General features: G+C 33.5%; 1 protein-coding gene across 3 annotated transcripts in view; it reads left to right on the forward strand.

Annotated features, from left to right (window-relative positions):
* LOC141501398 (inactive ubiquitin thioesterase OTULINL-like) overlaps positions 1 to 26,923 on the forward strand; it is a 38,588-nt gene that overhangs the window by 7,071 nt on the left and 4,594 nt on the right. For all 3 annotated transcript variants that reach the window (XM_074205312.1, XM_074205313.1, XM_074205314.1), the window contains exons 2-6: positions 23,356 to 23,515; positions 23,617 to 23,648; positions 23,760 to 23,851; positions 25,299 to 25,448; positions 26,284 to 26,412. In XM_074205312.1, coding sequence (XP_074061413.1) covers positions 23,356 to 23,515; positions 23,617 to 23,648; positions 23,760 to 23,851; positions 25,299 to 25,448; positions 26,284 to 26,412 — 563 coding nt within the window. The remainder of the gene's footprint in view (positions 1 to 23,355; positions 23,516 to 23,616; positions 23,649 to 23,759; positions 23,852 to 25,298; positions 25,449 to 26,283; positions 26,413 to 26,923) is intronic.

Consider the following 26,923-nt stretch of genomic DNA (forward strand, 5'->3'; position numbering starts at 1 on the left):
AGTCTAGAAGAGGACTTCCTTAGATTGGACTCTGCTTCTCTCTTCATCTCTACCCTACTCCTCATTAAAGGCAGGATATTCATCTCCATCAATGAGGAAAGAGTCACATATCATTTGGCTCTGGGACTCTATTATAAATACATGCAAAATATATAAAAAAAATAAAGATTGGCAAAGTTATAGATTGGGTGCAACACACAAAAAAATCTTCTTTTAAAGAATTTGAATTCAATCTTGAGTAGAACAGGGCTTCTAAGCAGCAGAGGTAAGGAGAGCAAGGATTCTAGGTCCAAGAAACACACTAGTGCAAAGGCATAGATGTTAGAGATTGAATGTAGCATTCAGGGAATAACAGTTCAGTTTTAGTGCATGGTAGAAAATGCTGTGAAATCATGTTGAAAAGTTGGATTAAAACCAGACTACCAAGGATTTAAGTAACAGAGACCTTTATATTTTATTTAGACACAGTAGAGAAACTTTGAACATAGGTCAGACAAGGTCAAACCTATGGTTTTGGAATATCAATTTGGCAATTATCTAGAGGATGGTTTAAAGAGGAGAGAGATTAGAAGATCACTTAGGAGACTATGGCAACAGTTTAGTAAGGACATGATGAAAGACCTTAATGAATATGGTTTGGGTGTGAATGGAGAGAAAACAAATTCAAAAAGCTTTTGGAGGTAAAACAAACAATTTTTGACAAAATTTGACAAATGACCATTTAGGTAAAGGGAAAGTAAGAGGAAAGGTAGAAGATAACTTAAGTTTTTTGATCTAAGTTGTTGAAAAGATAATACATCCAATGGGAATAGTCAAGTTAAGAGGAGGTAGTGAATTTCAGAAGAGAGATCCTATCTATTTTGAACAGACTCAGTTTGAGATTACTGGGTAGCATCCAGATGGAGATGTCCTCCACAAAACTGGAAACAATGGCATAAAGATTAGGAAAAAATGAAGGTTGAATAGTAAACCTGGGAGTCATCTTTGTAACAAATAGAATTCTCCCCCCTCCCTCAGGAGAATATTTATAAAATAAAGATATTTGCAATGATTGATTGGCTTTGTGCTTGATCTCTTTGTCTTGCCTTTTCTGCTCTTTCCTTGCCACCACATCATTCCATGATACATATGTTTTAACTCTTTAAAAAGAAATAGGGGCTGCTAGGTGGCGCAGTGGATAGAGCACCAGACTCAGGAGTACCTGAGTTCAAATCCAGCTTCAGACACTTAATAATTACCTAGCTGTGTGGCCTTGGGCAAGTCACTTAACCCCATTGCCTTGCAAAAACCTATAAAAAATAGTGTATTTTCTCAATGTAGGAACTCTGCTTTCAAGCAACTAGAATTCAAAAATGGTTTCACAATGATGCTCAGAGAAATGTGCTCAGCAGTGCACCACTTAGGATATTGGTTGTCAGGCTTTTGTCCACTTATAAAGATTCTTTTTTTCCCCTGCATAAAACTAGATATTGATTTTCCTAGCTAGTTCACTGCATTTGCTTTGTCTTTTTTATCTCAGTTAAGTATATTTACTAGTTTGATGGAGCAGCAAAGAAAAGTAGAATGCTTTTTTCTTTTTTTTCATTTTTTATTTTTTTAAAGATTTTATTTATTTTGAGTTTTATAATTTCCCTCCAATCTTACTTCCCCCCCACAGAAAGCAATTTGTCAGTCTTTACATTATTTCCATGTTGTGCATTGATCCAAATTGAGTGTGATGAGAGAGAAATCATATCCTTAAGGAAGAAACATAAAGCATAAGAGACAACAAGATGTATAATAAGATATCAGTTTTTTTCTAAATTAAAGGTAATAGTCCTTGGTCTTTGTTCAAACTCCACAGTTGTTTCTCTGGATACAGATGGTATTTGCCATTGCAGACAGCCCCAAATTGTCTCTGATTGTTGCACTGATGGAATGAGCAAGTCCATCAAGGTTAATCATCACTCCCATTTTGTTGTTAGGGTGTACAGTGTTTTTCTGGTTCTGCTCATCTCACTCAGCATCAGTTCATGCAAATCCTTCCAGATTTCCCTGAATTCCCATCCCTCCTGGTTTCTAATAGAACAATACTGTTCCATGACATACATTTACCACAGTTTGCTAAGCCATTCCCCAATTGAAGGCCATTTACTTGATTTCTAATTCTTTGCCACCACAAACAGAGCTGTTATGTATATTTTTGTACAAGTGATGTTTTTACCCTTTTTCATCATCTCCTCAGGGTGTAGAACCAGTAATGGTATTGCTGGATCAAAGGATATGAACATAGAATGCTTTTTCTTTGACTGATCAGATATTGAATTTTAAACCACTTATGAAATTCAATACAACAAACAAATATTAAGCACCTATTGTATGAATAACTCTATGCTAAGTGCTAGGGAAGATCTAAAATTTTATGAAATAGTATCTTTGTCTATATGTAGCTTTACAGTCTGGTAAAATTTTAAATATTAAAGGTTTAATATAAAATAATATATGGTAAGGCATGAGAGAGGTTCAACTGCTTTTGTTAGGATCAAGGGAAAAAATATCAGTACTGTCTTGGAGCTGGGTAGTGGGTCAACTAAGTCATCAGAGAGGAAATAGTATTTGGAAAAAGCATCGAAAGATGGATAGAAATTCAGTGGATTAAAAGAATAGAAGAGGAAAATCCATAGAAGGGTGTAAATAGAGTGAATACTGAAGCCTGAAAGTAACAGTTAGATTAGGAGAGAATCTGTGTGTGTGTGCCCATGTACATGTGCACATGCGTGTGCACCCAAGCTCTAAAGAACAGAGATTTGTAGTCAAAAGACCTGAGTTCAAGAACTAACTCTACCTTACTACTTGTGTATAAATTTAAGCAAATCAGTTAATTTCTCTGGCCTCATTTTTCTCTTCTGGAAAATTCCAAGAAAAACAGGAAGTCTCTCTGATTCTAATTTATAAGAATTAAGCACAAGAGTTTGAATTTTGCTGTTTTAGTACTGTGTACCATTTTTGAGGTGAGGAGTGGAATGCTTTATACATAGAGATTTTTTACAAAGGAAAAAAAATGACATTGGCTGTCTCATGAAGTATGGATAGGATGTCAGAAAGAAAATGGGAAAACCCATGAGGTTCTTGGGTTATAAAAACTCTGATGGATTGTAAGAACTTATATTAGTATAGTCACAGTAGAAAAAGAAATGTATAGACAAAATAAAAAAGATGATTTTGTTGCCCAGAGTATTATACTAAGAGTTATGAGAGGGAATCCAAGAGAAATAAATTATATAGTCCTAGTTTTGGAGGAGCTCACCCAATTTCAAAGTTCTGTGTTGTATCACATCTTTTATTTTTTTAAATGACATTTTTCTAATTATATGTAGAGACAATTTTTAGAATTTACTTTCACAAAATTTGGAGTTCCAAATGTTTTTCCCTCTCCTCTTCCTAAAACAATCCACAATTTAATATAGGTTATATATACACAATCATATAAAACATATTTCCATATTAGTCATAGTTATAAAAGAAGAAATAGACCAAAAGAAAAAAATAAAGTGAAAATAATATGCTTCAATCTGCATTCAGAATCTATAGCTTCTTTCTTTGGATGTGAACAGTATATTTCATCATCATCCTTTGTAATTGTCTTGAATTATTCTATTGCTGAGTTAAGTCATTTATAGTTGATCAAATCATAATGTTGCTGTTAGTGTTTGCAACTCCTGTTTCTACTTACTTCATTCAACATCAATTCATACAAGTCTTTCCAGGTTTTTTGAAATCCACCTGCTCATCATTTCTTATTGTACAATAGTATTCCATTACATTCATATACCACAGCTTGTATAACACATCTTTTAAAATTTGACAGTTCTTTTTATATAGCTGTCATTATAGCCAATGACCCTCAGGAGTCTGTACCTCTGGGACAGAAGTATTGTGAAGAAAAAAAATTCATCAGCACCCCCCCCCAAAAAAAATCTTGCCTAACTTTAACTTCCAATTTATCTTTTCAGAGAAGCTACTTAACTAGAAAATACAATTGATTTAAGTTCTTTCTCTCCCTTAAGTTCACTAGTAATGTTCGCTGACAGAATGGAAATATCTGTGCAGTGGTTAATTATTAAAGATGGTCTTTTGGACATTTATCCAACTAACTGCTTATTTCATGGAAAAATTTAAATTCATCTGCATAACAGATCAAAAAAGCAACTTCCCATATGCTTTCAAATGTACTCTTTATTTTTCTATCAACATTTTATCCCTACCTTAGTTCCCTTTTCAACTTGACCATTTGATTAGTTGCTAAAATGGACAGGTCCAAATTAGGAGTAATAACATTGTGTTTACTTTCATTTCTAGGATTAGTCTGGGACTGCTATTATGAGATTCATCACTAAAGGATATAAATTCCATATACTTTGTCATTATATAAGATTGTAATCTCAGTTAACTAAGACCATTGACACATAATTCTTTCTTTATGCAAGAACATCTTTGAAACATTGCTTTTTTAAAGTTCCAATGGAAACCACTATTATTCTAAATTTTGAAGGTTGTATATTTCTCATTAATCCGCTCACAGTCTCATTCTCTGAGAGTGCTGATTCTGGATGTTTCCATGGAGAAGCATAGCTAGAAGCGAAGATTAAAGTCATGAATTTTAAAGTATTTCTTCTAACAAAGGGAATGTACTGTAAGAAGTCAGATGCTTTAATGAATGGTTGATTGGACAATAATTCAATTCAGCAAGCTTTTATTACATGCTTACTATGTGGCAGGCTCTGTTCTATATTCTGGGAATATAAAACCAATTAGAAATAGTTTCTGGCCCTGAAAAATTATAGTCCATTTAGCAACACATACAGAGAATAAATAAAGTATTTCTGGAGGAGGAATGATAGCAACTGGGTAGAGTAAGATAGACTGCCTGTGGGATATAACACTTAAGCTGAAGTTTGGAAGAAGCTAAGGAATCTATGAGGCATAGTAATGATAGAGTGCATTCCTGACATGGCCAATAGCCTGTGTAAAAGTGTAAAAACATAAAATATAATTCCATTGTGTTAAAAATAGCAAAAATGCCAGTTTGGTCAGATAGTATGCAGAAGAGAAAGTTAAAGAGAAAGAGAAAAAAGTTATATAGGATCAGATTTTGAAGGAGTTTAAAGGTGAACCAAAAAAAAGTTTGATTTTGATCATCAAGGCAAGAGGGTCTCATTGAAGTTCCTTAAACAGAAGAGTGACAGTTATACCTGTGGGTTAGGAATCTCAATTTAGCACTGGAAGGAAGGCAGAATTGGAAAGAAAAGAGATTAGGAGACGGTTACAATTATCTAGGTGAGAGATAAATGCCTAAACTGGGGAATGGGTAGAGAGAATATTAGGGAAGGGGACAGCTAGGCAGCAAAGTGGATAAGAATCAGGAAGAAACATCTCTAAGTTCGAATCTGGCCTCAGATACTTACTAATTATAAACCCTGGGCAAGTCCTTTCCCATTTGCCTCAGCTTCTTCATCTGGAAAATGAGTTAGAAAACAAAATGGCAAACTACTTCAATACCTTTGTCAAGAAAACCCCAAATGGGGTCATAAAGAATTTGACATAAATGAAACAACTGAAGAACAAGAGAGAATATAACATATATTGAAGAGATAGAATTAACAATACCTAGCACTTGATTGTATACAAGATGTGAGGGAGAAGGACGCTTCCTAGATGACTAATTTTGAACCTGGGTGAATTGAAGGATACTAGTGACTTGTAGAAGATTATAGAAGTTGGAAAGAGAGGAGGGTTTTTTTTGGGGGGGCGAAGATAATGAATTCTATTTTGAATGTATTGAGTTGAAGAAAATATATTGGAAAATTGAAAATAATTTGGGGATCATCTAGTCTAATACTCTCATTTTACACATGAGGAAACCAAGGCTCATGGAGGTAAAAGAACTTATCCAAGGGCACACAAGTGGCTGGTGATTCAACTTGAATCCATATATTCTGACTCTTTCTGGTGCTCTTTTTCTACAACAGCAAACTTATATTTATGCTTTTTTTATGATAAGTCCTGAGAAAGAAGCAGAAGTTAAAAAGTGAACTAACCTGTCTTCATGAAGCTTTTTGTCTAGTTGTTAGTCAATAAATATTTATTAAGCAACTACTTCATGCCAAGCACTGAGGGATACAAAGAAAGGTAAAAAAAGAGTCCCTGCTCTCAAGGACTTCATAGTAGATGCATGAGAGTCCAACACAAATAACTTGACCACACAATATTGCATTACTATATGCTTTTTTCTCCTTCTGTGGCACTAGACTGCAAAAATCAATTTCAAAAAAACTTGAGGAAGAAGAATGGAACTGGATACAGAATTTGTTAGGGACTCCTCTTTGGACTCAGGTGACTCCTATCATCAAGAGAAGCCTGTCAATTTTGCTTTGCCTACAAGTAAAAGGCCCAAAAGATGAGGGATAGGATCTCTGTTTCCTTTCATCCTCCCTTGGTGTGAATGGAAGAACAGAGTGCCACCATTTCTTCAGAACTGTTTCTTCAGTGTGATAGAAATGCTTAGGGAGGAAAACTGGCTGAGACAGAAGCGGAAGGGCCTGAAAGTCAGTACTTTATACTGAATTTAATCTGTTACCATCTAGAAGTAAAACTCTAGATGGCAGTGATATAAAGAGACAAGAACTAGGCTGTGTTTGACTTGGCTTTTTAAAAAGTGAGCTTCACTCCAAATTGAACTTTAAGTTGGCCACCCAATTTGAAACTGAAATCAGAGCAATATAAACACAAAACCGAGTGTGATGTTTTTGTGTCAGTATCCTGCCAACTCAAATGATACAAAATTTGTCTTATTGATTGCTTCATTACTTTATAAAACAAAAAAGGTGAAAAATCAATTTAAATGTGAGAGAATAATCAGCTCAACTCTATTCAAAGTATGTTGTTTTCATTTTGAAATGATTTAACAGATTCTATTTTTTCTTGGGTCAGTTATATGCTATGGCAGGAACAGAATTTGTGTTCTTGTGTTGTCCTATCTTGATCTTATTTTAACATCTCTACCATCTCTTATCCTGTGCTTACTTTTGTTTTCCTTTTATTTTCTGCTCTATGTTAGGCATTGTGGGATTTCAAGGTTGATAATCTGGAGACTTTACATTTTAAAAATTAATTTTTAAATGTTTTATTGATGACTTTTGTTTTTACTTCAAAGTCATTTCAGAATATGTGATCAAATTCACCTTTCCCCCCTCCCTACATTGAACTCCCTTATCACAAAGAAAAACAATTCAGTTAAAAACTCAGGATAGAGTGACTATATCTGACAGTGTATACAATGATTCTGCTCTAAATGTGCTCTAAGTGTGATGCTGCTATATTTTGTGTATTTGGGTCAAGATACTATAAATCTACTGGAAAGTACTTAGGAGATCTTTCCTGTAGTACAAGCTTTGAGTCATGGTTTTGGCTTCCCAGAATTTCATTGTTATTTTGCATTGGTTTAGAATTATGTCAAGCACATATATATGTTATCATTCCTTAAATAGTCTTCTGAATGATGTGAAATTTGGAAACTTGATGGGAAATTACTAAATTTTAGGGCCAAAGGAGATTTTAGGAATCATCTAATTCTAAAATATATTATTACAGATGAAGAAACTGAAGCCCAGGAGCAGCTAAATGGTACAGTATAGAGAGCTTTGATCCTAGAGTCAGGATCCTGACTTCAAAAAAAACAACCTTAGACACTTGACACTAACAGTGTAACCCTGGGCAAGTCACTTAACCCCAATTTCCTCACAAAAAAAAAGAAAGAGAAAAGAAAGAAAAGGAACTGAACTTCATAGAGAGATGACATTGAGCAAATCACTAGCCAGATCAATCAGGGACCAGAATCTAAATCTCCTGACTCCTAGCCCAGTGCCTGATATAGTAAGGGAGATAAAAGGAAATATGCATTTATAGAATATATGTGTCTCGGGCACTTTGCTAAGCATTTTTTATAACTATTATCTCATTAGAGCATCACAGAAACTGTGAAGATAGGTGTTAATATTATTCTTATTTTTACAGTTGAGGAAACTTGAGAAAACCAAGTTTAAATGACTGACTTAACAGTCCTGCATGGCTAATAAGTGTCTGAGACTGGATTTTAATTCAATTTTTTTCTAATTCTAGAACAGGAGTGGGGAATATTTTTTTAAAAATGTTCTTTTTTTCTGCCAAGGACCATTTGGATATTTATAACCTCATTTGAGGGTCATTCAAAATTATCAGTTTAAAAATTAATTTGTTATATTTAGTTAATTCTCTCCTAGATTTATTGAATTTTGAGTTCCTCCTGCAGTTAGCAGCACCAGACCATATAATTTCAAGTCTTATATAGACTGCTGTTCCCCACCCCCTGCCCCAGAGCTCTGTCCAAGGCTCCATCAGCTGCCTCTAATACTTTGGAGCAGACCAGTTGCTCATGAATCACTCCACTCTGTTTCCTTGCTTTGTATTTATGTGACTCTTATTACTAGAAAATAAACCACAGTAGTGTTCTAGTAGTTTACCCAGAACGAATTTTGAAATAATCTTTCATTTATTGAGAGACAGCATAGTATGGCATGGTTGGCTCCTTAGTGAAGAAGACCTAAATTCAAGTTAACCTTAGGCTTTGTGGTCCGTATGTGGCAGAGCTTTGGTACAGAGTTCTTTTTACCAATGAAATTATAGCTCTGCACAAACAAAAAACATAATAATATTAAAGGCAATACATATTTTTATGAATCATAGTTACTCCTAGAGCATGGAATGGTAGACGAAAATGTACTACTTGTTTTGTTGCTTTTGTTGTTTGCTTTTATTATTTTTTTCAGCAGTCAAATATTTTGACAAGGCCCAACCAAGATCGCATAGCTAGGTAATTATTAAGTATCTGAGGCTGGGTTTTGAACTCAGGTCCTGTTGACTCTAGAGTCATTATTCTATACACTGAGACACCTAGCTGCCCCTGTCTGTATCTTTCTTGTTTCAAACAGATGTAAAGAAATTAGAAATCACCAGCAATGAGCAGCCTGTCCTACCAACCATTCAGTAATCAGTTTTATGGTCTTCTCCACCCAAGTTTTAAGACCAATAATAAAGGAATAAGGCGGGGAATCATCAAGTTTCTTTTTTTAAAAAGATGATGGGGCTGCTAACGGCAACATGGGGGTGATGATCACCCTTGATGGATTTCCTCATTTCATCAGTGCAACAATCAGGGACAATTTTGGGCTCTCTGCAATGGAGAATATCATCTGTATCCAGTGAAAGAACTATGGAGTTTGAACAAAGACCAAAGAATATTACCTTTAACTTAAAAAAGTTATCTTATTATATAATTTTGCTATCTCTTATACTTTATTTTTCTTCCTTAAGGATATGATTTATCTCTCATAATATGCAACTTAGATCAATGTATACCATGGAAGCAATGTAAAGACTAATAGATTGCCTTCTGTGGTGGTGGGGAAGGGAAGCAAGAATAAGGGAAAAATTGTAAAACTCAAAATAAATAAAATCTTTCTTTAAAAAAAAGATGATGGGCTGATTTGAATATTTTTAGGACTATGTTTTCAAGGGTAATAGAAATATTGAATTTATAGGTAGTTTAAAACAAATCCTCTCACTGTTTGTCAGGGAGTAACTCCCTATTCTATTCACTAATTTGATTCTTGTAGTTTAGATAAAACATGCCTATTCTTGTAGTCAGTCTGTTAATACCTAAAGTGAGTTCATGATGGAACTTGCTGCTGAAAATCTTACTGGTCATTCTTTCCAAGATAAAAATATTTTAATTTCAGGGTATAATCACTAGGAGATTAGAATCTTCTGAACATTTTAATATTGTCACTAGGTGATAATATGGCTCGATTTAAGAGTACTCATTAAAACCAGTCTTAATAGTGAGAGAGCACATGATTATATATAACTAATGTTTATGTAGTACTGAGCATGTACTAAGTGTTTTATAATTATTATCTCATTTGATCTTCCCAACAGTTTTGGAAGGTAGGTGCTATTTTGTTATTCAGTCAGTTCAGTCATGGTTTGCCATTTCTTTCTCCAGTTCATTTTACAGATGAGGAAACACAGACAAATAAGGATAAGTAATTTGCCCAGAGTCACACAGCTAATGGTCAAGGCCAGATTTGAACTCAGAAAGATGAGCCTGCCTAATTCTAGACTTAGCACTCGATCCACAGCACCATCTAGCCACATGTGTTTTCAAAAACCTGGGCTATTAACTAATGGGGGAGACCAAGAGTCACAATGACATCTTTTCTACTTTCCTATGAAACTATAGTAAAATCTCAGAATTTTTATGGACCCCTTTTTCTTCATGTCTAAAAAGGTAAGAGTTGGACTAGACAACCTCCAAAGTTCCTTCTACCTCTAAATCTTTTGATCTTGTGGTTCTACTCTGACATAAAACCATAAAAGAAAAAAAATTTTATTATTATTTTCTGATTTTTCTATTTTAAGTCTTTGTGAAAATTTCTGTAATAAATTTAAAAATTCTATTCATTTTGTTTCATGAAGGTGAAAAAATTGCTAATTTGACCACACTTATACTGCTCTCTTTATCTTTACTTTTAGTTAGATAAAAAATATTCAGCATCTATGGTCCAAGTACTCTGTATTAAACATTGGGAATATAAGTACAAACAAGGAAGACGATTCCATGTCCTCAAGAAGCTATTACATTCTAATGAAATTAGATTAATTAAATTAATTAAAAATTAGATTAGAACTTAATTTATGGGGAATAGAAAAGAAGGGGAGGGAAAAACAGAGAGTACTAGAATAAGCCAAGCTGCCCAAGAGGAGTCAAAGTCTAGAAAATCAGGTTAGTGCTGAGTAAGTTCTCTTCTAATAATTTACACCTTTATAACCAAAAAAAAATTTTTTCCATCTTTTAGAAACTTAAATTCTGGGGTGGCTAGGTGGTGCAATGGATAAAGCACTGGCCCTGGAGTCGGAAGTACCTGGGTTCAAATCCAGTCTCAGACACTTGATAATTACCTAGCTGTGTGGCCTTGGGCAAGCCACTTAACCCCATTTGCCTTGCAAAAAAAAAACACCTCAAAAAAATAAAAAAAAAACCTTAAATTCCATCCTTTTAAGTTCAGCTGTTTGATACTTAAAATCTTATGTATAATATTTTGAAATACATATTCCTGAAATTTTTGTGCATTTTTAAAAGTTAAATGATTTGCTCCAACAAATCACCAAACCTTTCCCCAATTTAGTTTTATGATCTAAAAAGGTTTTATCTATTTTAAAGCTTTCCTTTTGGGGATGGGGGTATGGGATATAGTGGGGTATAGGGGGTGCATTTACCATGAGAAATCAATCACTCCTACATGTCTCTGGCTGAGGAACATTTCAGGATTTAGGATTGCATTGGGGTTGAGGTATTACACATTTAGGGGAATTTTACTCCAAATTGTAGGCCCCTTCCTCAATCATTAAAGAAAATGTGGTTAGAGAGCTTCTTGGGGAGTGTGGAAGCAGAGTTGCCCCCCCCCAGGGTAAACTGAGGGAATAGAAACCTGTGATGAGACCTCTTCAAAGAATAATGTTATTAAATGCATAAATGAAATCTATAAGGTCACAAAGATAACCAATTATATTAAAATAAAGCTCTATTTTTTTCCCTCATCTAAGATCAAAGACTTTCCTGAAACCTATCCATGGAATCTTTGGGGTAAATGGACTCCAGGTTAAGAACTACTTTTCTAGGGTTTTCAATATTTGAGAGGGTACCTTGGTATCCCTCAAACTTGACTTATGTGTAATCCCCTTAGTCTTGCTACTTGACTGACTTCTTGATCATTTACTTCCACCATTTAATTCTGTTGCTATGGTCATCATTAGATATATTCTGATGCTTGTTTGGAGCCAGTACTTGTGTCTCTATTTAACCCTGGATCACCTAAAATTTTGATTTTGCACAAACCACGGTGGCTTAAAATTCCTAATCCCATACCTTCATTGAAAGGATATTTACATTTTAAAAAGATTAGTCTTTGAATCAGGCAATTCCTTAGGATCATTATAAGCAATGAGCAATTTCTTTTTTTTTCTACAAAATAAAAAAAAAAACATTTATCAAGACAACAATACCACTTACTTGATATATCTTATTTTCTTTATATGGATTACATATAGAAATAAGATTTACCTAAAATGATACTTTCCAGCCATCTTTTCTACATAGCATCTGCCGTAAATTCGTGCTCACCCCCCCCCCCACACACACACACCCAGCAATACAACAGAGCAATTTCTCTAGTTCAGTTCTTCCATCTCTTCTGTCAAGTCTGGATCCAACTTGTTCTTCATCTAGTGCTTGTCCCAGATATATGTGCTGATATTATAATTCAGTGAATTAGCTATTCAAATGATTATCAACATCAAACAAAATCAGAGTCAATCATAGAATTGTAACTAGGATAGGATGAATACGACGTTTTTCTAGGGCTCTCAAATTTAAAAGACATTAAGAGCATCTGCATGCCTTCAGCCACTGAAACCATTGAGCTTAGAACCTAGTTAGTTAGGCTAATTAAAATAAGAAGCTTCTTTCTCCTATTCTGATGGGCTCCTTTAACTTATTCTATTCACCTTTCAAGTTGATTTAGGGCTTCTGTACTTGTCAGTGATTAGTTATCACTGTGGTTATTCTGTACACAGGGTTAGTTAGGTGCACAGTGGATAGAGGGCTGGACCTGGGGTCAGGAAGACTGATCTTCCTGAATTCAAATCTGGCCTCAGACAGGGACCCTGTGTGACCCTGGGCAAGTCACTCAACCCTGTTTGCCTCAGTTATTCATCTATAAAATGAACTGGAGAAGGAAATGGCAAACTACTCGTGTCTTTGCCAAGAAAACCTGAAATGTTACAAAGAGTTAGATACAACTGAAATGACTGAACAACAAATTCCATACCCAAAATAAAGGGGAAGGGTTTTTAGGCCATGGTTAGAAAACTGCAACTTAAGGGCCAGGTTCAACATGAAGAGTGATTGCATCTTGTTTCCACTATAATATTATTGTGTCAACTGCATTTGCTTCGAAGCTTTGAATATTTCCCCCCCAAACTCATTTACTCTAAGCTCCTCTCTCCCTCTCCCTGCCCACATAGGTACAGTTGAAGATTTAGGGGCATTGCTAAATGGATATATATCATATCAGAATGGTAAGAGCTAATAACACTTACTTCCAAGGCTCACTCTATTGTATTTTAATAGAAAAAGCTTACTGAACACCAACTGCAGTGTTGGAGGGATTAAACTTGATTCTAAAAGTGACCTTGGAGGGCAACAAGGTATAGTGGAAAAGACATGAGTTTTAGAATTGGAGAACTGGGTTTTATTGCCTTGTTCTTCTACATACTATCTGTGTAACACTGAACAAGTCACGTTCTCTTTCAGAATCTGTTTTTGCTATAAAATGAAAGGCTGGGCATAGATAAACATCTCCAGTCCTTGCCCATGTACCTAGACAAGGTCAATTGGACAGGTCTGATCATATTCCCAGATAACTGGATAAAATCTGACCCATCAACGAGCCCACTTTGATTAAGTTAGGGATAATTTCCTTTTCAGTTTAGGTCCATATTCCTTTTATGTTATTCTTCCTTTTGAGCATGTATTGCACATGTTAGCTTATCTAAGGGATATTATCTCCTAAACTCCCAATGTCTTCCATTAAAAAAAATTTAGCCTTCTATCACTTATATTCGAATACAAACCTCCCAACTCCTAGTCTTGGTTGTCATCAGTCCACAATAATCTTGACAGAAGATGAATCTTTTTTTAGACCTCTCAGGATGTGGCAAATAGCTTACCTACTGCGGCTACAGGGGCCCCTCTATACACCTTTTACTCCTTCCTCTTCCCATTCTCTCTAGTTCTGTCTTGTTTCACTGTGCAGCTAACTTTATGTTTTCTTTCTTCTGCTTCACCTTCCCTCCAATTACATTTCAACTTCTCATAGACCTTTAGGAGTCACATTAATCTAACCCATAATTTCTCCCAAGAGCAAACAAATCTAGAGTGGGGAGGAATATCTCTTCTCCTATTCCTTTTTCTCTCTCTCTCCCTTAACTGTTTGTAATAAAAACAATTGATTCATGTTTAGCAATAATTGTTATATTTGTTATATAAAATGTTATGACTTCATTAACAATATTTAAATTAGTGTGAATTTAACTTTTGTCATACCTCTATATTTTAAAAAATACATTAAAAACTCATGCAAATTAAATTGCTTCTTATTTCCTTGTAGCCTTTTACTTTCTTCTGGATTTATGGTCACAAATAGAAAAAAGATGCCCCACCCTAAGTAAAAAAATAAATAATAAAATTTGATTTTGTTAGATAGTTGAAGATGAAAGGATTGTACTAACAGAAATTGATACTTAGAATAAGAGTGGACTTAGGATAGAAGTTAGAATGAAAAAATACCTGTGGAGTATAAATTGTCTCTTAGAAGATTGTCAGAAATATTACATAGAGTATATTTGGAGATTTCGGAGGAAAAACAGGAAATATCACAAGAGAAGCAAGTGAAAGAAATGAAGCTAATTGAGCACTAGAATGTGCTTATAAGGATTTTTTATAGCTACAGCCTGAAGAATCACATGACTTCCTGCTTTAAGTGTCTTTTCGTTTTGTTTTCTTATTTTTTTGAAAGGGGGTATTTCCTGTTTAATGTTCAATTATCATTTCAGCTTTGGTAGAATTTAGAAAATGGAAAACATTTTCAGAAAAGACTTTTGGACAAGAATGACAGCATTTCTTTCTATTTTGGTTTAGAAGTTTTCAATATCACTTTTACTTTAAATCATAGAGGCTGTGTCTCCTAGTGGCTAGAGATCTATCATGAATGACCTGTGTTCAAGTCCCCCCCACTGACTTACAGTGTGACCCTAGACAGATCACTCAATTGAGAAATTAAAACAAGAGTTCTAAATCTGAATTCTATTGATTTGTTCATTTAATATTTTGAAGACTCTATTTCAATAAAAGTGATTTCCTTTGTAATCCTTACATCCTAAAGGGTTGTGGTATTATGTTCAGAGTTCTATCCTTGGAGTTCAAATCCTACCTTAGATTCTGACTAATATGTGTCCCTGGGCAAGTCCCTTAACCTTTTTTGAGCCTGAGTTTACTCTCAATGGTCTCTATGTCTCCTTCTACCTCCAAAATTTAGGCTCTTATAGAATTTCCATTGTTACTATCACTATTTGAATCTGGTGTACACTATTCTTAGCTACTTAATAGGCTTTCAATTTTAAAATAACAAATGCCTAGTTATTACTCTGTATGGGGAAATATGATTTTATTCATAATATAATGAGATCTCTAGTATCAGGACAGTATCATTGAATGCTTCCTGATAGCACTTTTCTGCTTCTGGGTAATCTGAAATGGACTGGAATTAGATAAGATAATGATTTTTCCCCAAATTCTTTTATTAATGTATCTCTTCTGGTAGCTGTAGTGAAATTGAGTAGAAAGTGTACTGCATAAGACTTGTATTCCCTGCAAAGGGGTCATCTTGTTCATTCTATCATTTTACAGATGAAGACTTGAGGTTCAGAGAAAAGAAGTGATTTGTCTAAGATATAATACCCCTTCATACACATCATTTTATTGAACCATTCCTTTTTGTTTTGAATTGGAATCATTAGAATTGGGATTATGATACCATTAACAACTGAGAATTATCTAAAGGAAGAGACAGATGAATTATCTCTATACTTAAAGTCTAAAGGTATTTCAGGCATACAGTATACAGCCAACCCAGACTTCTTCCAAATATCCTCTCACACTGCAAAGCCTAGTCACAACTCCCTTTCTACCTGGCAAGAGTGACTGCTTTCAGTCAGACAACAAAGTTGCTTCCAGAAAGAAACTTTGGCAGTCTCCTACAACTGGGGTGGGTGTAGTAATGGAGAGGAAAGTGGAGAACAGAATATTGAGAATAATTCTGTTTACAAATGCTTTGCAATTGAAAAAGGAAATACTAATTTGATCTTTACAATACCTACATGAAGATATATAATTATCAGTATTCCCATTTTACAAATAGGAAAACTGGGACTCAAAAGTTAAGTAATTTGATTAAAATTTTAAGATGAAAAAGTAGGAATTAGTAGGTTCTGGGATAAACATTCTGACTCCAAATTCATCTAGGATCATAGGATTTAGAACTGGAAAAGACCTTAGAGGTGATCAAGTGACCAAGAGACTAGATTCTAGTCCAATAATCTCATTTTATACATAAGGAAATTGGAGTTCAGAGAAATCAAATGACTTGCTTATTGTTAAGCAAAGAGTAAATGACAGAATTGGGATTCAAACTTAGGACTTCTAAATGCAATTCAGTACTCTTTCCATTATGTTACACTGACACTTTCTAATCATATACCATATTAAATTCCAACTCACCCACTAAGATTCAACATTTTTATCCATCACCTGAAGAAATAAAATCATGCTTATTAAATTCATAGATGATACAATGCTAGGAAAATTGAAATATTTGAATATTGAAATATTGAATTGACATCATCAGAATCTGATATCTCACAGGTTACCACAGTTAGTCAAATCATTGATTCATTTGTTTTCCAGTGAAATTTATACTTTGATACATCTCTGAATCTGTGCTCTTATTATGTGGATGTCCATCTCCACCCCTGCTATGAAGATCTCTCAACCGTGCTTTTTCTTGTCTTTGTAACTTTTGTGCTTACCCTTCCATGAATCTTCACAAAGAGTCCACCCAACATTTGCACATTTCTTGATTATATTATATTTATTTATTTATCTGAATGCTTTATATTCTACTAGGCTGTGAGCTGTAGAAGGACAGGAATCTTCTTTATTTAAATTCCTCCAGGAACTAACACAGTGGTCTGCTTGCATAAGGTATTAATCAGTATTTATTGAAGGAGAAATGTTAATAAAACAAGAGGAGCAGAAGCAATATGAACAGTACTTAATTTTGCTTTTTAACAAATCATTTGTGCATCTTCAGATGTTTTTAATGGAAATATTCCAAAAAGCACAGCAATCTGTTTTGTAAGGAAAAAAGAAAAAAACTATCTATCTTCTTCTGAAGAAAAGGGTGTATGTTATAATGCTCAAGGCAAGGAATGGAATAGGTATGGTAAATATGATAGAACGTATGCTATATGATCTATGGCAGAGAACTATGGATTCCATTTAAATTCTTTTGAGCTTTTAGAGAAATCATATTAACTTTAAAAAGGAATTATTGCTTCCTGGGGGGTATAGGAATCTATTGACTGAAATAACACTCAGGTTAATGATATTAGTAATTAAGAAATAGTTCATTGTTTTAAAAGTCAAGTGAATGTTTATTTACTTTAAATAGAATATAAAAGATAGTTTAAGTTTAAGAAAAATAATCCTTTTTTTAAAAGGTCAAAGCATCACATCTTAAGACAAATGTCATGCCAAAATAGGTTGACAACTTTCTTTATAAGGTTATCATGTCATTAAAGAGGATTTGTAATATTGAAAACCTAAGTATAGATAACGTAGTCTTTTTCTTTGTATCTTTATAAATTACAGAAGATAATAAATTAAATAGCACTATAGAGGAAATTGCCACCTGAATCCCAGCTCTAGAGTTTAAATTTTAAAAGTGTAATAAAGTATGCATTTTTTATTAATGAAATGTAATAGCTTTTTAAAAAAATAAGGATAAATACAATGATGGTGAAGAGTTTTTGTGAGTAGAAGTATTTGTGAAAGACACTCACAAGTATATATATATAGCCAAGCAGTTTGTTTTTCTAGGCAAGAATTTGGTGAATTGACTTTAACAACTACCACTTTGGTTCCATCTTATTTGCAACCTTTAGTAGCCAAATGCCTACTAAGTATTTCACTATTAATTTTAAAATCTAATTTTAAATTAATTGTGGTCAAGGTTTTAAATAATGAAGGGTTATGCATGGGAGTAGCATCCCACAATGCAAGGAGTACCAAATTAGGATTAAAGATATCTAAGTTTTCACTTAGTCTTTGCTTAGATAGAAATGTCAAACAGCATAACCAACACTGCGGAGGGTAGCTGAAACCAGATTAAAATGTAATGGGGTGGGGGGGGCAGCCAAGTGGCACAGTGCTTTGAGTGAGGAGGATCTGATTTCAAATCTAGTCTTAGACACTTAATAATTTACTAACTGTGATCTTGGGCAAGGCACAATCCCATTGCCTTGCAAAAACCAAAACCAAACCAAAACAAGACTGTAATTGGAAAATATTTAACAAAATAAAAATACAATAAAACATACATTACATTATATTTTAATATATAAGTCAATATGTGGTCTACAAGGATCCTTATGTTAAATTGTCATGAGTAAAATTCAACAAAGGTAGACTGAGGCAAGATAACACTTTATTAACAGGGCATGAACTTGATAATAAAAGAATCAATGAATTGCCTCAATTTAAACCAAAGACTCTGAGAGGAAGATTCAGTTCTATTTTATACAATTAGAACAAATAACAGAGCAGAGTAGGTAGGGAAATAATACAATTGAATATATGCTTAGTGATAGCAAGGAGTTGAGGACAACATGATTGGACATATAGCTGAAGCATGGAGAACAATATGATTAATCGAAATTGGGAACAAGGTTTTAGTAACAACCCCTTCCTTCCCTACTGTGACTAAGAAAATTTCATTGTTTAAATCCACCTGCAGTATTAAAGGTAGAGCGGACCAGACTTCTTTGGACAGAGAACAGGACACCAATTGTTTGTCTAACCCTAATAAATAAAGGGAACATTAATTCAGGCTAGGTTGTAGCTTTACACACTCAAAACTGATCAATGAACTATAAATGGACCTTGATTCTAATGGGATATAATTCTTTGAACTGAGTCATTGGACTATAGTTCAGAAACTTCTCAAGTTTACCTTTCACTTTTCTCCAGTGTTTATGCTTTTATTTCTATCACAGTCCAGATTACAGAAGATAGTTCAAGGGGCAACTAGGTGGTGCAGTGGATAGAGCACCAACCCTGGAATTAGGAGGAAATGAGTTCAAACCGTTCATAGATACATAATTATCTAGCCATGTGACCTTGGACAAGTCACTTAACCCTATTGCCTTAAATAAATAAAATTAAAAAAAAAAGAAGATAGCTCAGGGACTATAAAGAGCACTCCATTTTTAAGAATCTCTACAACATACCTGATGAGGATATCATGAGAAACCTACATGAAAATATCAAAGGGGACATTGTGAAGTGGTGAAACTAAAATTTTGAAATCATAGAATAACAGAGCTCCCTTTATGTATCATTTACCTCCCCCCATTTTCCCTTTCATATGGAGGAGACCCAGAGATGTCAAGGGACTTGCCTATTGTCACATGAACAAGGTAGTGATTGAACAGAGACTAGAACTCATGTTTACTACACCAGTCTCTACATTTCTCTGAAATGGATAAATTGTTCCTAAAGCAGTCTCCTGATCTACCAGTCTATTAACCCTATTTTTAAAAAAGAAAGAAAGATAACATTTTGGTGTGTCTATGTTCCTTCCTCATACCTAATAATCACCTATTTTCCTTTCTAGATAATCAGATATCACCTGTTAATAACATGCTTTCATATTTTTGGAGGGATTGATGTCATACTCATTGATAGACTTAAGAAATTAATTAAATTATAAATAGAATTAATTTTAGGATATCAAAATTCCTTTCTCAAACTGTATTCAATGATTTTAGATATATGTTCTACTAGTTTTGAGTTATGTGATGATTTCCTTTTTTCTACTCTTATGAATTGTTCAAAGGGAGAAAGTTGAGGTTACATTGAGAAAAATAATTTTTATGTAAGGATGCATTCACAACAGCAAAAGGGAAAGAGTTATGAGTCTTGACATGTGAATTGCACATATTAATATTTCCCTCAACCAAATCTTTGGTAACAACTTGTCAGAAGCTCAAAGATTAATCTTATCTAATCTTTTGAGAGTTAATTCTTATTTTGTTTAGTCAAAGTAGATGATCTAGAAGTAAAAGGTTTGGACTTCAGCATTGTATTTGTATTGTAGGTATTTTTCAAGTATGATGTGTTTTAAAATGTTCTTGCTTTAATCTAAGGCTTGGTGTTTCATTGAATAGATACTTAATATTTCTCAGTTGGTTTCATAAGGCACTTTAATATAATATATATTTGTGAATGTGTATATCTGAATAATGACTGAACAAAACAATTTTCTTTATATGGTACTACAATAGGCCATCTTAATTATTTTAATTTTCTATGGTCAGAAGATATTTGCAAGATTTTGAGACCAATTAATGAAAGCCAAGAAGGTTGCAAAAATGTATATTATAAAAATCTTAGTTGTACTATTTATTATAACTTTACATTTAATTTCATTGTATACTTTATGTCATTTTATTATTTCAATATTTTAAATAAATTGAGATGGTCTTATGCTCTTAGAAAATTCATATTAGAAATGCATAGAATTTAGAAAAATAAATGCTAAATGAGTTATTTTACAGGATCTTAAGAGACTAATAATTAGCATTAATGTAATCTTAAGCAATGTTCTTTACATATGTTATCTTATGTGATCCTCAAAACAATCCTGGAACACCAACTGATAGAGGACATCTGCTCTCATATTTTTCAATAGACCTTTACATATGAAAGACTCTTTTTATTATGATTATGATGAATCTGTTATTAATAAAATATTTTTCACATCAGATAAGCAAGTGAAATCTCATAGATGTGAATTTGTGAAATTGTGTGATGTTTTTCACTGTGAAGTTTTTTAAAAACATATTTTGTTCAAATGTATACAATCATCAGGAATGGAAGCATTTAGAGCTGAACAGATAATACAAAAATCATTAAGAAATGCCAATTTTTTTCTTTAATTTTAAAAGTTTTACTGTTCTCCTCAACATATGTGAATAGTCAAAAGAGCAAATGAAACCTCACTTCATACTAATTGGTAGGACCAACCTGAATTATAGAGTTAGAGGAAATGTAGTTTTATTATCTTTAGTTATACATAGTAATTGTAACTTATTTACAAAATTATAACTTACTAAATACTGTGAAGAAATAGATATAAAAGGATGTTCTGTAATTAGGTGATTAACTATTTTAAGTAAATGAACTCTTTTAAGTATTTGAAAGGGTGAGGAATTCTCTTAGCAAGTTTAAAAACCTCCCAGAAATCTTATTTCTATTCTGTTTGCTTAGCAGGCCCTCTCTTGGTCATTAGTCCAAAAGTAAACCAGCCTAAACACACTCTACATACCTGGAATTTAAATTAATATGAATTTTTCTGTGATTGTATCACTTGCTTGTCACTGAATCAGATGGAATAGAGGAAATTATTACATAACTAACTGGAAGAAGAGAGCTGATGCCTATTCCAAAGGTTTCTTCCTCATTTTAACTTTAGCTACTTCCATGACACTGTTACTTAACACGTGATACATTAGACCTTCCAGAATAATATAATCTGAACTATAAAATAGTATGCAAAATGTTACTTTATATGTTAACCTCAGCATGTTTAAAATTAGTCAGCAGATGCCAGCTTTGATTAAACCGTAACGTTTTTAAAGGCAGGAAAAGAGGATTTATGGGTATTATTTTATTAAAAAAAGAAATTATATTACTATTTGATTATATTTTAAAAGTTATGAATTTGGTAAAAAATCAAATTCACAGACATGTACATAATCCAACCAAATTGACCTTAAATCCCCCAGTCATGGGTCAATAGGCATCAAAGTTCCTGTTTAATATGTTATCAGGGAGAGCATGTGATAGGCAGTTTGTTTGACATTTCTGATGATAGTACCTCCAGTGCCTGAACCCACCCCAAACAGTTTTGAAACTTGTAATCTTGCTGACCTTAAGAATGGTAAAGCAAGGCATGTGCTCCTTAGACTGAGCTGAATGGATAAGTGAAAAGGGAAGGCACTTAAGAAATAAGATGGGGGGGGGGGGGCAGGGAGGAAGCCCCTACTCTTTCTCAGCATGGAACTGCACAGTTGTATTTTATCTGCTTTTAAAAAAATGTATAAAACACTATAAATGCAAGCTGTTATTAGTGTGGTTGTTATTATTCAAGGCTATTTACCCCCTAAAGCATAACTGCTCATCCCACTGGGAAAAAGTAAAGAAAATAATGTCATTGTGTGTGTGTGTATAATGTATTTTTATAAATATGTACATATATATGTTATATTTTATGTACATATATATGTTACATATTTTACACTTTTACAATAGACAAATGGAGATGGAACTCTTTTACAAAAATACCAAACTAGGGTATGTGATCCTGAGCAGTTCAGATGAGGATATATACAAAAGGGTAGGTAGAATTCCTATGGTGTAAGGGTCTACACTAAATGGACTCATTAAGTCATAATAAGTGGTTCTGTCTGCATGTTCCCCTTCTATTTCTGGGAAAAGGAATCACATCTAACCAGATGTATCCATTGTTGTTGTTTGTATTATTATTGTTGTTGTCATCATTGTTGTTAAGTTATATATTGACCTATATATGTATATATATATATATTTATATATTTATATATAAATTTATATATATATATATATATATAATGCATATATCCATCATTATTGTTCTTCTTTCTGATTTGGGCTAACTATGGGGAAACTCGCCACATGTTAGTTGTTGATGTTTTCATACTTATTTTAAAGGTGCCCATAAAGTGACTTATATTAGTTCAAACATACAAGGAAATTATTGTAGATAACAAAGTAGCAGGGAAAATGCTTCTTTTGTCATTTAGACTTGGATATTTGCTGAATGAAGATGCTAATACATGTGAGACTATAAAAACCTGTACATTTAGATACATTGTTATGTATTTAAAATTTTTAGTGTTTTTAGTGTTGTTCCACTGTTTCAGTCTTGTCTAATTCACTGTGATTCCATTTGTTTTTTCTTGACAAAGATACTGGAATAGTTTACTATTTTACAGATGAGGAATTGAGGTAAACAGAGTTAAGTGACTTGCCCAAATTCACACAGTTAGTAAGTATCTGAGTCCTGTTTTCAACTCAGAAAGATGAATCTTCATGACTTCAGGTCCAGCACTCTATTCACTCTGCCACCAGTAACTATATTACTATATAAGAGAAATTAATAAAATTTATGACCTTTTTAAAAATGAAAAATATAAGGACAAATCATATTTCTATATATCTATCCATCCATCCATCCATCCATTCATCCATCAATCCATCCATCTTTTATTGTTTAATTGTAGGAAACCATAAAGTTCAACCCTGGACAGCAGTTACAAACCAAGCCTTAGATGTTGCATGGAGAACAGTAAAAGGACCAGTGATATTGAGCATATCATTTCTTGCTGCCACTCTCTGCTACTTCAGAAGCCTATATTTATATTTAGTACATCGGTTAAAATGGTATGTTCTTTTGTCATTTTCTCTATTTTTTAAATGCCTCTTTTTGAAGCAGATAAGTTTTATAAATACTTTAATAAATCACTATGTTTTTAACATTTCAGGTGGAGTGAATACCTGCAAAGAAAATTCAAAAGTAAATATTCTTTTTATAGTCTCTATTGTCCTTGTCATGAAAGGGAGTGGAGGGGGAAGTTGAATGGGGGGAAGAGGAAATTAACAGCTTATTATGTTCAATTTGGTCTAGAAAACCTCAGTGTGGAGGCAGAAGTTGATCTTCTTGGTTATTGTGCAAGAGAATGGAAAGGAGAAACAAGCAGAGCCAAGCTGATGAGGAAGGTATCGCTATTTTTAAAAGCAGGGAAGAAACAGATTCCATCCAACTTTATTTAATGTCAAGCCCAATTAGTTCCAAAGTAACTGCTGTTGTGTTCATTAAAACTCCTTGAGTCTTATATTGTCAATCCAAAATGAACATACTCTACTGCAGACACTACTTAGTGTGGCTGCTGTTAAGAAGAACCCATTTAAATTAGGTTCCATAATTCAGGAGATTTCAGTTTTAATTAAACAGTTTAATTTAATTTAAATTCATTTTTAATTCAACAAACATTTATTAGGTATCTACTAGGTTCTGAGGACACAGTCGCAATTGTCTAGGAGATAACATTGGGATGGGGAGTGAAGGTGGGGATGGGGGGCAAGTGTAATACACATATAATTAGAGAAGAATACACCAAATAATTTCAAAAGGGAGAAAGAGCTAGAAGTGATCAGGAAAGGCCTCACTTAGGTAGGAGAATCTAAGCTATACTTGGAAGAAAGCTAGGGATCCTATAAGTTGGAGATGAGGAAGAACTACACCCCAAGCTTAACAACCAGCTGAGCAAGGATGGGAAATCAGGAAACAGAGTATTGTGAGACTGGGAGAGATTAATATTAACTATTTGCTCAGTAAATATTACAACTATCTTCCTTACTCCAGCAGACTATAAGGTTGTTGCAGAGAGATTTTATCATTTATATCTTTTCATCATCTTCTAGTACATACACCTAATTGGTGTAGAACAAATGCTATTTGTATTGAATCTAATTAAATTCCTGACCCCTTGAACTGGGCCCCTTTCAGTTTTTTGTAGACGCTAGAAAATCTGAATGTCATCCTTAACACAAGGTCATTCAAAGACATTTAGCTGTTGGGTTTTTGTAAATCAAGCAAACTTAAACTAATTTATCAAATTAGGCTGAGAAAAATAGCTTTTTGTCTTCACCCTTTTGGAAAGCAATTTGATCTATTTGGAATATTTGATATCCATAGGTCTTTGGTAAGGGAGATTGAGGTAATGGCGATAATGTTCAAAGTGGTTACAGTGGTGGCATATCACAAAACAGATTTTTCAATAGATATTAGAAAATGAAGCCCTTGGGTGTTTTGGCTAAAATCTGTTCTGCTGACCAGCTAAATCATTGAAAATATGTTTTGCTTTCAAAATTGGCATCATCACCCAAAAAAATCATCAGTCTTCAACTAGACAAAGCAGTTCAGTGTAGCATTGACATCTGAAGGGTGTTTTCACTTAATGATGAATCTGGCAATCATGCTAAACATTTTAGTAAGATTAGCTAGTACTATTAACAGCGCAGTAACACATGGAGTATATATCTTATTTTTTTAAAAATTTCCATTTGTCTTTGGACCTCTATGGTTAAATTTGATTTTATTTTCTTTCTTAAAACTCTTCTTACTCAAAATTACAAAAATATTTTTTCCCCTTTGCTCTAATAGGCTTATGAGGAACTCTTTAGGCGTCATCATGTTAAATGTATTCGGCAAGTCAAAGGAGATAACTATGATGCATTAAGATCAGTTCTATTTCAGATACTCAGCCAGGGTCTCTCTCTTCCATCCTGGATGAAAGAAAAAGACATTGTAAAGGTATGACACCATGTTTTAAGTGAGGAAAATACTTCAAATATATAATCCTTTATTAAGTGAAATTCTATAGCATAAACATCTTAATTTCAACTACCCATATTTTAGAAAAAAATGACCAAAGTCTGAAAGGAGCCCTGACAAATGCCACTTAATCCATCCACTGGACTTTTAATGTAAAACTATCAAACTATTCCAGAAAAATTTTGTTTAGACTTTTCCTTAAACTTCATAAGGTAACTAAATCCCTTTAATATATGATTTTATACATGTATATGTATGTATTCTATTTCTCACAACCCAGTGAAAAATGTTTCTTAAGGCATGATCTGAATTCTTTTTAGTGAGAATTAATTTTGAAAGGTATTTCTTTGTTCTAGTAACCATTTATTTTGCTGAACTAAAACTAAGGTATTTAAGGACAGAGAGGATGTGAGGAGAGTCATGGTGTACTATAAACTATAAACATAGTATCTTTAAAGTTGCCCATTATTCATTTAAAATTATTTTATGTTTTAAAATTGCTTAGTTAAGATTAATCATTCCTGAAAACACATGCCTTTTGTTAAAAATATTGTAATAAAAGAGATTAGATCTGTTGACCATATTTTTTTGTTTATAACATTTGAACTGTCAGAACTTGTAAAATTTTTAAATAAGAATGTGCCTTGTACAGAACTATAAAAAAATGTTCTAATAATGTTCTACTTGCATCTTTGGGTGATAGCCAGTTATTTAAATTGGCTAACTGTGAAGGAATATAGTCATATCTGTTTTGTATCTTATTTATGACAAAATACTAATAATTTCATAGCATTTATACCTTTTTTTCCTCAAGCTTCCTGAAAAGCTACTCTTTTCACAAGGTTGTAATTGGATTCAACAATACAGCTTTGGCCCTGAGAAATATACAGGCCCAAATGTGTTTGGGAAATTACGTAAATGTGTTGAATTATTAAAGAGTCAGGTAAGTACTTGGAAAAGACTAAAAAGTGTAAAATACATTCAGAAGTAGTAATCAGTCTCCCTTCTGTCATCACTTTCATTGTCTTTGGTTCCTAGTCTCAGGCATATTAGTTAGTGTTGCCTTTAAAGGACTAGCAAAGAAAGTATTTCCTCCTTCCATAGTTATCTTCTAGGTTCCCATTTCTTCCTCCTAAAAATGTTGAACCGATCTCTTCCTTCCTGAGTAGTAACAAGAGAATAGCCTTCTGCTATGGCTTCTATATTTCCTTCCTTCCTTTCAGATAGCTGGGAGAGAGCAGCCCAGAGGGTCAGGGATTTTTCCCTTCTGGGAGGTCTTGAGAGTATGATGTAGCTGATCCTTCTTTGGTCCTAGTTCTGCTCCAATATATAGGTAAAAAAAATCTATCTTACAGCCTCTTTTCTGTGTTTATTGTGTATCTGTCTGTCTCTGAGCATTTCTGTCTCTTTCTCTATCACTATCTGTCCATTTAATCAAATAAAGTTCTTCATTT

The sequence above is a fragment of the Macrotis lagotis genome, chromosome X (assembly GCF_037893015.1).
Source record: "Macrotis lagotis isolate mMagLag1 chromosome X, bilby.v1.9.chrom.fasta, whole genome shotgun sequence".
NCBI lineage: Eukaryota > Metazoa > Chordata > Mammalia > Peramelemorphia > Peramelidae > Macrotis > Macrotis lagotis.